Source organism: Castor canadensis, chromosome 14 (assembly GCF_047511655.1).
Source record: "Castor canadensis chromosome 14, mCasCan1.hap1v2, whole genome shotgun sequence".
In the NCBI taxonomy this organism is placed as follows: Eukaryota; Metazoa; Chordata; class Mammalia; order Rodentia; family Castoridae; genus Castor; species Castor canadensis.
In genome coordinates, this window is record NC_133399.1 from 29,573,919 (window position 1) to 29,589,170 (window position 15,252).

General features: G+C 34.3%; 1 protein-coding gene across 1 annotated transcript; it reads left to right on the plus strand.

Annotated features, from left to right (window-relative positions):
- The first annotated feature begins 1,624 nt into the window (after window positions 1–1,624).
- Window positions 1,625–9,048, plus strand: LOC109677575 (ubiquitin-like modifier-activating enzyme 6). The gene is given in 6 exon segments (XM_074053293.1): window positions 1,625–1,634; window positions 5,054–5,357; window positions 5,359–5,909; window positions 5,912–6,952; window positions 6,955–8,044; window positions 8,046–9,048. Coding segments are annotated over 6 exon segments (3,078 nt in total). The 3' UTR covers window positions 8,128–9,048.
- Window positions 9,049–15,252: the final 6,204 nt, after the last annotated feature.

Sequence of the window (15,252 nt, forward strand, 5' to 3'; positions counted from 1 at the left end):
TGTCTCTGGTAGAAATTAGCTCAAATGTCAATGGTCAGATAATAACCTACAACCAGCTCTACATCACAAAAATATAAACTAGAACTAACAAAAATCAATACTAAGTTGCTAGATTCTGCATCTGATACTTTAAATTTAATTAATTTTTCCAAGTCTTTTAAAGCTTAAATTACACGACCAGAGATCTTAGCCTCAGAATCAACTCATATCTATTTTTAAACTCTGTCAAATTTCTGAATCAATATCTTAATTATTTTTTCTTATTTGTATATGAGTAGGTTAAAAAAAAAGCTTGTAGAAGGATGTTTTAATCTACAAGACTAGTCTGTATTACTGCCAATAGACATATCTGTGCTTAATTGTCATGCTCTTTCTCTGTGATCTTTTGTCTGTGATCTATGGATATCCTTCCTACAGTCCATGCAGATGATGTCATGAACTGCTATGTGCTGTGATATACTGGGAACCCCGACAGAAGAGAACAGCAAAGAAGAGCTCTGGTTGTTTCATTTGTCAAAGAGACAGCCTGCTAGGATTTTACTGGTATTATCCTCTGTGTCTGTAATGAGACTGCCCAATATCTTCACTTTTTTCTACCTAATAACCAACTACAGGTTGCATGGTTTGCTCTTTTATTTTCCATAAAATGAAAGTAACATGATGACTTTTAACAACATAAACTGCCTCTCTGTACAAAGAAGGCATAACAAAATGCACTGAAACCTGTTGCATAGTAAGGGGAGGGGATATTAAAGGATAGTAAAAGAGGGGATTAAACTGATTAAAATAAAACATATTCACAGGTGAATTACCATGGCTAAATCCCTTTGAACATTCAACATGCACTTAAAATGACAGACAGGAATGTAAAACAGATATTTTTGGGGGGTGGAAACTAGGAGGATGGAGAGAGTGAATGGAGAAGTTAAGGTGTGTGAATATGGTCAATGTACTTTATATATTTGTATGAAGATAGAATAATGAAATTATTTTTAGTAGGGGAAGGTGGATGAGAGAGAATGATAGAAGGGTGAAACTAACCAAGCTTTATTGAAACCATATGTGGACATATTACAATGACCCCATTTCCAACTAATATACATTAATTAATAGTTTAAAATACAAACAAAAGTGCACATGTATGTTGGAAAAATATGCATAAAGAGCATTACTCCATGCCTGGAAATTAGGAAGTCATCAAAACCTTACATGATGTATTTTCTTACTATCATCTCCCTCATTGTCGTCATGTTCCTAATCCTTGCAGAGGACTTAAGAAACAACTCATAAAGATCCATTTGCTTGCACTTATTGGTAGGATTTCTAAGGAAAGTGAAGCTGATGTGCATGGAAGTATATTTTCAATAATAATATTTTTTACTGCACTGAAAACCAAAAATACAAATTTCACAATTCTCATAAGTGATATGTTTTTCACTATCCTCCCATAAGACTACATTCAATATCAATTTTGTCTCCATGATGAAGGAGTATTTACAAATGTCCTTCATACTTACTGGCTTATTATGCTCCTTTTCTGGGCTTTGACCAAGAAAAGCATATCCAAAGACTCTTCTATACCTGAAGTCCAAAATTAAGGTCTGTACTCAGGTTTAACGTGAATATGTTATCAGGTATGGATTTTGTGTTGCAGGCAAACATGGAGAAAGAGTCATGCATGGAAACAAATGCACTGGAGACATAAAACTGCAAGGTTGGAAGGACTGGCAGATTACTAACGTTTAAATGAACTTTGATGCTCAAAGCACAAAGCTCATAATTATCCAAACTAGCTTACATTCTTGGTCCAAGACTCTAAGGACTTTCTAACATTAGTGGAGGAAACTAAAGTACACAATATATTTAGTAGGAAACTAAAGTCCACAATATATTTGAGACTCTACTCAGATGAAGGTCATGTGTAGTATTTACTAATTTCAATTCTTATAAATTTTAATTTGCATTTTAATGGAGGAAATATTTATCACAAATATTCAACTGGTAAGGTGTTGAAACTAACAGCCTTCTCAGAGAAAAGCAGTTAACAAAAACTCAATTCCAGGTCCCAGGTTTGACATCTGCTCATGTACCAGTTCCTCACAGGAACTTAGGAGAACCCACTCTAAAACCAAGCTGGCTCTCACTGCTAAATCCTCTAGAAAAGCCTGGGCTTGAACACCATGGGCAGATCCTACCCCAAAATTCTCTGGTAGAGAGGGGCACTATCAATGTTCACACAACTCAGCATACCAACATTAAGAAGAAGCAGGGACACAAGGGACAGCACCTGGATTAGCAATTGGAGGGAAGGGCCAACAACACTCATTGAAGTCAGAGGAAATCCACTCCTCTGCATAATCAGGAAGAAATTTGGAAAATACATATACATATGTATGTGAATATGATTAAATGTATTTATACTCTTTTATTTTTTGAATAAATTTTTAAAAATTTTTCCGTTTGTCTTATTTTTGTTATTAATCTTTTCCATTCTGTTGAAATTTTAATTTGCCTCACCCTCTCTTATTTCACTTTCTTTACTCTACTCTGAGGATTTTCACTTTAGTTCTTTTCTTTCTTCCTTCTCTCTTTTTTATCATCTCTTTCTCCTCCCTCCAAAAACTGTCCCCCTATCTCCACCACTCTATCCATTCACTAAGTTGTCTATTATGCTGTCTTTACACATTGCCTCCATCTTCCCCATCCCTCTACAAACCCTGACAATAATACCCTTCCACATAATTACTGATTTACAACTTTACACTTATTAGGGCCTTATTAGCCCAAAGCCCCTATATCTCATATATTTTCTCCCCCTGATGCAAACTCCCACTTTGTCTCCTCTTCTAAAACCATCATTTTAGTTACCTAAGTATTAATATCTATGTAAACAACTGTTACCTACCAAATACTCACTGATTACAGATAATATCCTCAAGCGTTTTTTTATATACTGTGCAGACAACTGGTTCAGCATTGAATCCATGAATTTGTTATTGCTAAGTTATTCCTCTAGGTTAGTGAACAGGAGTGTTACAACCACCTACCTAACAAATACAACATCCAGAGCATAGAAATTAAGTCAAGGGAAAAATAATTGATGATTAGAATACCCAGCCAACTATTAACAACCTGTGAGGAAATTTGAAAATAGAAATGAGGAACAAAAGAAGACAGGGGAATCTGACTCCACAAAAGGGTACAAACCACAAAATAAAGATTTGGTGGAGAGTGAAAGGATTTAATCCTAAGTGGCTGAGGTTAGAAGAATGATGATAAAAATGTTTAATGAACTCAAAGTGGAGCTTAAAGAGAACAAACAAAATCACTTCAGTGAATCCCATGGCATTGTGGACAAAAAATGGAGAAGATACAGAAAGAACAGAATGAAGTCAAATAAGATTTCATTAAACTCTGAAATGAAACCAAGGAAATTAGTAAAATACAGGTAAATGAAATAAAGAAGGCATCACAAAATGTGAATGAGATGCTTAACAAAGATATAGAAAGTATCAGGAAAAGGAATCAAACAGATATCCTAGAAATTAAAAGTTCCTTAAAAGTTAAATAGAAGAAGCCACTCTTTTAGGCTCAAATTAGTGGAAGACAGAATTTCAGGGCTCAAAGACAAAAGACATATTAAAGAAAGAAATGGAAAAATACTAGAAAAAGTGAAGCACTACAAAAGTAATAGGTAAGAGTACTGTGACTCCATTAAAAGACCAAACCTGTGAGTCATGGACATTGAAGAGGGAAAAGAGTTGCAAGCCAAAGGTATAGGTAAAATGTTTAACAAAATAATAGCATAAACATTCCGAAATTGCAAGAAAGTGATGCCTATCCAGTACAGGAAGCCTCAAGTTCACAAAAAAGACATTAATCAGAACCACTCCATAACATATAATAGTTAAAATAATTCATACAGAGAACAAGGAATAAATGTTGAAGGCCATAAGAGAGAAAATTCAAATAACATATAAAGGTAAACCCATAAAAATTATAGCAGATTTCACAACAGAAACCTTAAAAGCAAGAAGGGAATGGAGTAGGTAATTTGAGCACGGAAGGAAAATAGTATCAATTCTAGGATACCCTATCCAGCAAAGGTATCCTTTAAAATTGAAGGAAAAATTTAAAAATTCCATGATCAGCAGAAAATAAAACAAGACATGATCATTAAACCAGCATTCTGAAAGATTCTGAAAGGAATCCCACACACAGAAAATGAAAATACACATAGTGATAAAAGGATGGGAGTTATAAAATCTCAAGAGTAGGGCAGACAATTAGGGAGTAGCCTAGAATTAGTTGCAAAATCATTAATCATTAAACAATAAGAACAACTAGATGGCAGGAATCAGTACATTGAACAAAGATGACATAAATCACTTAAAAAGATCCATTATAAGCAATGAAAATGAAGCAGCAAAAGTCTCTCAAAAAAGAAACATCTAGAACATGATAGATTCACTGTTATATTGTAACATACCTTTAAAAAACATATAATACTAATGGTTTTCAAACTTTTTTGTGAAAAAGAAAGAGATGGAAAACTGCCAAACTCATTCTATGAAGCTAGTATTGCACTCATCCCCAAACCAGACAAGGATGCAACAAAATAAGAGAATTTCAGGCCATCTATCTCTTTAATGAATATAGATTCAAAAATCCTCAATAAAATATGGCAAAATGAATTCAGCAACATAACAAAAAGATCATGAACAGTGATCACATTGATTTCATCCCAGGGGTGCAAGGATAGTTTAATATATACAAACCATTACACTTAATACATCATATTAATGAAAGCAAAGACAGAAACCATGTTATAATCTCAATAGAAGCAGAAAAGCCTTTGACAAAATTTAACATCCTTTTCTGATAAAGACCCTGAGGAAACTAGCAATAGAAGGAATGTACAACGATATAATAGCCCTGCCTCTCCACTGCCGGCGACCATAGCGTGTCGGGGTGGCGATGGAGGGGTCTGAACCGGCGTGCCCGCCTCACGTGGAAGAGGCATCATGCTCTTCCTGGGGGTCCAACGGGTGAGAGGAGGGCGTGGGCGCGAAGACACCAGGGGTTCCGCAGCACGCGGACTCTGGCTTGCCATTTCCATTGGGCGGCCGGGAGCGCGCGGGAGGCCACCGGGCAAAGCCAGCCTGGAAGCCAGGTAGTGCAAGTAAAAATTTGCCCATCATGTCAACAGAATCTTTGGAGATTGATAATGGACTATACAGTCGACAGAGTTATGTTCTTGGAGACACAGCGATGCAGAAAATGGCGAAGTCCCATGTTTTCTTAAGTGGTATGGGTGGTCTTGGTTTGGAAATTGCAAAGAATCTTGTTCTTGCAGGCACTTACTATTCATGATTCGGAAAAATGCCAACCATGGGATCTAGGGACCAACTTCTTTCTCTGGGAAGTTGATGTTGTCAGTGGGAGAAACAGGGCTGAAACTGTGCTTCGTCACACTGCAGAACTAAATCCATATGTTCATCTCTCATCATCATCTGTTCCTTTCAATGAAACCACAGATCTCTCCTTTTTAGAACAATACCAGTGTATAGTATTGACTGAGATGAAACTTCCATTACAGAAGATCAATGACTTTTGCCATTCCTGACACCCTCCAGTTAAGGCTGATTCTGGCATTGTCACTTGCCTTGAAAATCATCCTCACAAACTTGAGACAGGACAATTCCTAACATTTCGAGAAATTAATGGAATGACAGGTTTGAATGGATCTATGCAACAAGTAACTGTGGTATCACCATTTTCTTTTAGCATTGGTGATACTACAGAACTGGAACTATACTTACATGCAGGCATAGCTGTACAAGTTAAGATTCCTAAAACATTTTGCTTTGAACGATTGGAGACACAGATAAAACATCTGAAGTGCCTTTTGCGGATTTTAGCAAACCAGAGGCTCCTTTACAGATTCACACAGCTATGCTTGCTTTGGACCACTTTCAGGAGAAATATAGTCAGAAGCCAAATATTGGATGCCAACAAGATTCAGAAGAGCTAATAAAACTGGTGACATCAGTAAGTAAAACCTTGGAAGAGAAGCTTGAAGTAAATGATGACAGTGTGCAGTGGCTCTCTTGGACTGCCCAAGGCTTTTTACCCCCACTTGCTGCAGCAGCAGGAGGTGTTGCCAGCCAAGAAGTATTAAAAGCTGTGACAGGAAAGTTTTCTCCTTTGTGCCAGTGGTTGTATCTTGAAGCAGCAGATATTGTTGAATCCCTCGGCAAACCTGAACGTGAAGAATTTCTCCCATGAGGAAATAGATGTGATGCCTTACAAGCCTGCATTGGAGATACTTTGTGTCAGAAGCTCCAAAATTTGAATAACCTTTTAGTAGGATGTGGAGCCATATGCTGTGAAATGTTAAAAAATTTTGCTTTACTTGGTGTTGATATAAGCAAAGAGAAAGGAATGGTTACAGTCACAGATCCTGATTTGATAGAAAAATCCAATTTAAATAGACAGTTCCTCTTTCGTCCTCATCATATACAGAAACCTAAAAGCTATACTGCTGCTGATGCCACTCTGAAAATAAATCCTCAAATAAAGATAGATGCACATCTGAACAAAGTATGTCCAGCCACTGAGACCATTTATAATGATGAGTTTGATACTAAACAAGATATAATCATTACAGCATTAGATAATGTGGAAGCCAGGAGATATGTAGACAGCCGTTGCTTAGCAAATCTACGGCCTCTCATAGATTCGGGAACAATGGGCACTAAGGGACACACTGAAGTTGTTGTACCTCACTTGTCTGAATCTTACAATAGTCATCGGGACCCTCCAGAAGAGGAAATACCATTTTGTACTCTAAAATCCTTTCCAGCTGCTATTGAACACACTAAACAATGGGCAAGATATAAATTCGAAAGTTCCTTTTCTCACAAGCCTTCATTGTTTAACAAATTTTGGCAAACTATCCATCTGCAGAAGAAGTCTTACAGAAGATAAAAAGTGGACAGAGTTTAGAAGGCTGTTTTCAAGTTATTAAGTTACTTAGCAGAAGACCTAGAAATTGGTTCCAGTGTGTAGAATTAGCAATATTAAAATTTGAAAAATATTTTAGCCATAAGGCTCTTCAGCTTCTTCACTGTTTTCCTTTGGACACACAATTAAAAGATGGCAGTTTGTTTTGGCAATCACCAAAAAGTCCATCTTCTCCAATAAAATTTGATTTAAATGAAACTTTGCACCTCAGTTTCCTTCAGAATGCTGCAAAACTATATGCTACGATATATTACATTACAGTTACAGAAAAGGACTTAGCAGCAAATGCCCTAATGAATATTCTTTCAGAAGTAAAGATTCAGGAATTCAAACCTTCCAACAAGGTCGTTCAAACAGATGAAACTGCAAGGAAACCAGACCATGTTCCTATTAGCAGTGAAGATGAAAGGAATGCTGTTTTCCAACTAGAAAAGGCTATTTCATCTAATGAAGCTACCAAAAGTGACCTTCAGATGGCAGTGCTTTCATTTGAAAAAGACGATGATAGTAATGGACACATAGATTTCATCACAGCTGCATCCAGTCTTCATGCCAAAATGTATAGCATTGAACCAGCTGACCATTTTAAAACAAAGTGCATAGCTGGTAAGATTGTACCTGCTATAGCAACATCCACTGCTGTAGTTTCTGGCTTGGTTGCCTTGGAGATGATCAAAGTAACTGGTGGCTATCCATTTGAAGCTTATAAAAATTGTTTCCTTAACTTAGCCATTCCAGTTATAGTGTTTACAGAGACATCTGAAGTAAGGAAAACTGAAATCAGAAGTGGAATATCGTTTACAATTTGGGATAGATGGATTATACATGGAAAAGAAGATTTCACCCTCTTGGATTTTATAATTGCAGTCAAAGAAAAGTATGGTATTGAGCCAACAATGGTGCTTCAGGGAGTCAAAATGCTTTATGTCCCTGTAATGCCTGGTCATGCAAAAAGATTAAAGTTAACAATGCACAAACTTCTGAAACCTTCTACTGAAATGAAGTATGTGGATCTTACTGTCATTTGCCCCAGACACTGATGGTAATGAAGGTTTGCCAGGACGTCCAGTAAGATAATACTTCAGTCATGACACTGATTAATAGAAGTTGTCTTATTCCAAGATTACTTGATTTTTTGGAAAGAGTGCACTTATTCCAGAAGCTAAAAACACCAGTTTTTAAACTGTGGATTTCTCCTTGATGAAGCCTTAATTTAAGGAAAACATCAGTAGGATGCTACACTGAAAATTATAAAACATTTATAAACTTGTCCATTGCCTCCTTATGTTGGCTATGATCACAAGCAACTTGAACTGGAATACCATTTTGTAATACTTACAACAGATTTTTATATTAAGTTCTCTGGATGAAAAGAAGGAGCAAAATATTTATGTATAACCAGAAGAAATAAGGATAAAGAAATTAAAAATAGTGAATGCAACTATGTAAACATTTTAATCTTATTTTATGGATTTCTTTTTTGTTTGGTATCTAAGACCCATTTTCCAATAACAATAGTGTTTGATACTCTGTACCTCTTCTGTGATTAGGCTATGAAAAATTAATACCAGCAGGAAGAGGAGGGATACTAGTGGTAGATGAAGAGTAGAGATTTTAAATTTTATAATAATAATTTACTGTCTTGTTACCTTTACTAGTTTAAAAAGAGTTAGTTGTATCACTGTCTCCCCAAAATCAGAATTTTTGTTGACATTATCAGTGTTGTAAGCCATGAGCAGTAGGTCAGATGACACATGTTAACTCGGAGTAAATGTTAACAGTAATATATGAACTCAGACAACTTTCTTAGAAAATCCATGCATATAAACAGATTAAATGTGGCTAATTGTTGATTTTATTTTTTATTTTAAATATGCTTTCTAATGTGGGTATTTTATTTATTTGGAACTCCAAACCTAGTTGTCACAGTACATAAGACTAAAAGGTTTTGTAAATGGAGTATCCCTAGAAATAGATGAAAATTAGAAATTAAAAAAATGATCACTAGTAGAGTCTTGATTACTTTTTTTCTTCCAGCAACCTAATGGAGAGAGAAAATAGTAATTTTGCTTTAAAGGGAACCATGTCATTTTGATCCTCATTTCCAGAAAGGGAGATGAGAAAAATTTTAACAACTATTTTTTTAGGTCGTTATTGAGAGACTTCGTTTTCTGATATGAATGATTGCAGATGCTGAAAAAAGAGCATTCATTAAAATGCTGTAAACTACTCCACACTGTAAAGTCAGTGAAAACAGCAAGTGATGATTACTATAAAGCTACCATGCATTCTAAAACAACTCGTATTTTACAACCTCAGGAAGTCACTTTTCTCTAACTCTTTTTCTTCTACTTTCCTGTTCAGATTAATAATAAATACTTTGATAAATTAAAAACTAGATTCCATCAATATTACTCCAGTTTGGTATCCCTTTATACTCTACTAAACTTTTCCTTTCTCACTTACAAATAGTTTAAACTGCTTTGTCAGTTGTTTTGTATCCGTCTTTTGTGAAAGTATCATTCAGTTGAGAAAATGTATTTGAGAGTGGAGGATGAATTTGTATAAGGATGATCTCTTCTTTAGGAGAAGGAGAAAAGTAAATAGGATAAGTTTTAAAGAAATGGCTACCTTTGATATAAGTAATTTTTGTTCATCATATTCTACCCTTCTCCCAAGTATATTCCAAGTATAATAGTGAAATTAATAAGACATAAAATTGAATCAAGGCTCTTGAGAGAGTAAAAATAAAAAGGACATTTGTATAAGAAAAAAAATCTGTAATAAAGGCTATATGTGTAAGCCTATAGCTAACCTCACACTAAATAAGACAAATGAAAATCCTTTCCCTAAAGTCAGAAACAAGACAAGATCACCACTGTTATTTATCATAGTGTTTGAATTCTTAGCCAGAACAATAAGGCAAAAGAAAGAAAAAAATTAACACAACTGACAATTCAACACATCCTATTATACTTATTTGTAGATATGATCCTCTAATTAAATACTCCATAAAATAACCCTCTATCTGTGAAAATTTTCTGCAAACAGCAGAATACAAATAACATAAAATAACTTTTCTATATAATAAACAAGCTGTGAATGAAAACATGGCTACTACATCAATCAGTATAAACTCAAAAAAACAAACCATCCAGGAATAACTGTAACTAAGGGAGTGAAATAGCCATGCACTGAAAACTATAAAACTGAATAAAGAAGGTAAACAAGACAATAGAACATGAAAGGACTTCCCATATTCATGAACTGGCCAAGTTAGTTGGTGAAATGGTTATACGACAAAAAACATATGTAGATTCAATGCAATGCTCATAATAATTACAATGTGATTCTTCAAGGAAATAGAAAATATCAATCCTTAAATTCATGTACAATCACAAAAGTCTGCTAATAGTCACAGGATTCCAAACTTTAAGTGAAATGCTGCAGGTATTACAAAATAAACTCAAAATGTACCAGACACCTTAATGATGTAAGACTGGATGGTTTGAAAATAGTGCAGAAGGACATAAGGAAAACTCTGAAGATGTAAGCATCAGCAATTTTTAGTAGAATTTCAACAACTGAGGAAATATGAAGATAGCTGAAAATGCAATCGCATGAAACTAAAAAACTTCTGCACACCAAAAGAAAACAGAATGAAAGGTCATGCTATAGAATTAGCGAATATCTTTCTCAAGTATTCATTAGCTAAGTTATTAATATCAAGAACATATAAACAGCACAAAATGTAAAAACTGAATGAACAAAGAAAAATTTTATAAGTGGGAAATCAATTAAACTGTTTTGAAAACAAGTACAAATGATCAGTAAACACACAAATAAATTTTCAGGATCCTTAGCCATAAAGGAAATGTAACACAAAAGACTATTGAGATTATATCTCATACAGCGTGGCTGTCATCAAGAAGACAATCAACAACAAATGCTCCTGAGGATGCAATAAAAATGGACCCTTACACTCTATTTGCTCAATATAAATTAGTGCATCCACCATGGAAATCAAAAATGTTTCCTGAAAAGACTAAAATTTTCACTACAATATTACTGTGTAATACCATTCCATTGCATATTTTGGGAATGATGTAAATCAGCATTCAATATATATACTTTCACACACATTTTTACAACACTATTTGCAATATGCAAGGTATGGAATTAGTGTAATTGCCTGCTAACAATTGAATGTGATGTGTGTACACCATGGACCATTATTCTGCCACAAAGTAGAATGAACTTATGTCATTTGTAGGAAGATGGATGGAATCACAGATCATGAAGTTAAGCAAAATAAACCAGACTCAGAAAGATATATAACACATGTGCTTTCTCACATGTGGAATCTAGCTGTAAAGAATTAGATGAATATTAAATCTTAGGTTAGGAATCAGCAGGACTTAGGATCACATCAGCATACAATGATGGCTGTCAATAAGATTGAAGTATATTTTATCCATGTATGAAATTAGAATTATCAATCCCACAGAACACTGTAAGCAAAGAAAGGGGAGTTGTGAAGGAGTAAAGAAGGCCACAGTATAATCAAAGTATATTGTAAGCAAGCATGGAAATAGAATGTCATGAAATGTTTGGGAAAATTGTTATGTGATAATAAAAATAGGCATAGAAAAATGTGCCTCTCCAACTTCTGTAAGATACAAAAATTTGGACAGTTATGTAAAAGAAAAACATACATGAAATGAAACAATCTCTCTCTCTCTCCTCTCTCTCTCTCTCTCTCTCTCAAAACTAATATGTCTTTTCCAGAAAAAGAAAAAAAAACAGTAATTTCAGATATAATAAAGTTTGCTTGAATGTTATAAGGAGGAGTAATGTTATAAATATAAAAATATCTAAATTTGTTTTTGCTCTTTATATTATATACTTCAGAAATTAATAATTGTTCCCATAGTGAGAAAGCATTCCCTATTTATTCTTCACTCAATGCTGTTGCCTCAAATAGAATCACTGTAGATGTCAGTGCTGTGGCTCAGACATACTAATAGCAAATTCCGATGTCTGAGAAACAGTAAGTTTCAAACAGGTTTAAAAATTAAATTGTCATGTAATGGATTCAGTTTACTAAACTTCTTATTAATTCCAGCCAATAGAAAGTTTACAGGAGAGGTCCAATAGTTTTAACTACAGGTACATCTCAGGTACATTTTAAAATTCTCTCCACTTCCCTGAGCAGGCATGAAGCCAAATGCTGACTTTACATCTCCTTGTAATATGCAGTGGTTTGATTGCATGGATGGTGGATCTGTGCTAAGCTTCAAGGGTACAATGAACACGGGGTCTCTTCCTGGTGCAATAAAATGGACAGTTCTAGTTGGTTTGTTAAGAAGACCATTTCCCAGGTTTCTTCCGCAATGGTGCTATAATCAGAAAGTTCAGTTCAGGCTTGGTTTCACTCACTGTGCCTGAAAACCTAGAACAGGTTTTGTAATTGTAATGTGCTCTTTCAGAGACCTTAAATTAATAATAATGTCGGCAGTAGAATTAGGTGATGCATATGAAATGAAACAAGTTACAATAGAGCATCTTGCTCAGTGTTTGATTCATAGGCAGCTTTCAATGTGGGTTCATGATATTTGATAACCATAATCCTCATCCTCATGATGGAGCCCACTTCATTGTTTCTTAAAGAAGGTGATACAGATAAATCAAGGTACATTTTATGGCCTGCACATCCTATGACCTTTTGCATAAAATATTCAGATAGTTCCTAGGTTGAGAACTTATATTTCACAGTTTATGTTTTATATTTTAAAACTTTTTATTCTCCTTCTTTATTATTATGCTGGAGGTACATTTTGACAATTACAAAAGTTCTTACAATATGCCAAAGTTGAATGATAGAGGGGATGATTTCAACTATTTCACAGTTTATGATGGTATTACCAGACTGGAGAAGAAATACAAATGTACTAAAAGGACAGGCTCCCCAAAAGTGAAGACAACCTTACCTCATTCCAACAAAGTATTCAATGATGTTACTGATTAAGATGTTAAAACATGAATGATTAAGGACTTGAGAAGGTCACAATAGGACTTGGCAACTGTCACCTCCTTTGAGTTGGTAAACTGTAAGAAAAATACATTGTGAGACTAGGGGTCCAAAAGCCTAACTAGAAAGTCAGCAAACCTCAGAAACTATTGAGATCAGTGTGCATAATTACTAGACAACACAGGGGTTAAAAGATGTCTTAGCAAAGAATAGTCCATTAGATTCAGAAGCATACTACATATACTTCCAAAAAGGAAAAAAAAAAGTAGAGTTATCTTCATTAGGTAGCCCTCATAGAAGATTACTCTTCTGTTAATTTGGACATGTAGAATTACCTTTGTGACTATGATGGAGATGAAACAGATGTCAGCCCATGACAGGTTGGAAGAGTAGCAAATACATGGTGTGGAGATAGTGATCATATCTGATGAGTGCCATGATGAGTGGAATCCTAAGCACTGTGACCAGTTACTGGACAGAGACAGTCAAATGAGATTGTGCTACAGTTCTGGACCATCTGACAAGACTAGGGGGAGTAATTGTGTGACCAATGTTAGATCATGTGTTTCTATTTTATTTAGATACCTTTTATTTAAGTAAGCAATTAATATCTGACACTGTAAACATGTTAAATTCACATATTCTCAGGTGAAGCATTCACACTTGAAATGCATAAAACTTTTAGCAATATTTCACAGTTGTTATTAAATCAATCAATCTTCTTAAAAATATTGCATTATTACTTCCTGTGTTATTTATCTCCCAACACACAAATTTCCAGAGACTCCATGGAGACACTAAATACATTATATTCTTTGAATGATAGAGAGAAAAATAAAACTTTTCTTCTTTAATCAAAATGATTTCCTTAAAATAAATTAAGAAATAGTGAAATATTCCTCACTTTACAAGGGTGGTACAAATTTCCTTGATTTTTAGAATATCTGTAGCTCACTGTAGCAGCTTGGTTCAGTTTGTGGTGCTCTACTTTAAAGCTGACACTTCTTAATCAGAAAATCTTGCAGTAAGCCCAGGATGTTTCCATCACTTGTTTTGGATTTCTAATTTTCACCCCTAGTGGATGTAAGTATTCAGTTAAATACTAGATGGCTGATACCATTAGCTTAGGTGAACTTTAAACACTGATAAACATAATTTAGTTAAGTCCATATAATCTTAAAATATCAGTAGCAACATATGTTCGTGCACTAATTCCAGCAATCATTAACACATAATGAAATGTTAAGAAATATTTTTGAAACTTATTATTTAATACTGGTTTATTTCTATCAAATGAGAAATTTTCTTGATCTTGTGATTGGTAGTTTGATTGTCTATTTTGCGGTATTCTGGTATTAATGCTTCATTTTCGTGGTCATAAACACTCTGATTTTACAGATGAGGACTTAAGTACCAGGGAAAATCCCACATCTCTGGTTTGGCTGGTATCTTCTTATGACTATTTAATAGATTTTCTTGTGAGACTTTCCTGAAACATGGACTGCAACTCTCATACTTGAGCTACCAGAAAGCAATTCCAATTCATTATTTTGTTTGAAATGGTAAGACTTAAAAGGGGCCACAATGCAAAACAGAAAATTTAAAAAAACAAAGTTATAGAAATAATATGAATAATCTGGGCAGGAAATAGATTAGAATTTTCTACTTTTTATAAGAAATATTTCCACAAAATCTTTCAAATTGAATATGTAGATATTTAAAATATATAAATATCATAGATCCAAGCATAATCAATTTCATCTGACATCTGCAAGTGAAGTTCATGTATGAGACTTCAGAATGACTACAATAGAATATTTATGTCATTCAGAAAATGGCCAATTAACATTACTTATTAAAATGAATAATGTAACTTGCCTATATCAAATATGAAAGTATAATCATATTTACTTCAGAATTAAGATTTTCTAGATACCTCTTGGGTTTTCTATGAAATTAAAGATCTGTGTATCTCTGAACAATTCTGTTCTACTGCTTATTCTCCCATGAAGGCAATTTTGATTAGAATTTAGTAAGTAGATATTTTTCTTAAGAATGTACATAAAGAGTATATAATGTCATGAAGTAGTATAATAGACAATACCCATTACCACTGAAATGTGCTTGTTTGTATTCACAAGTTGTTTTGAGGTATTCTGCATAGTTTGTACATGTATTTTAAATGCCTTCACAGA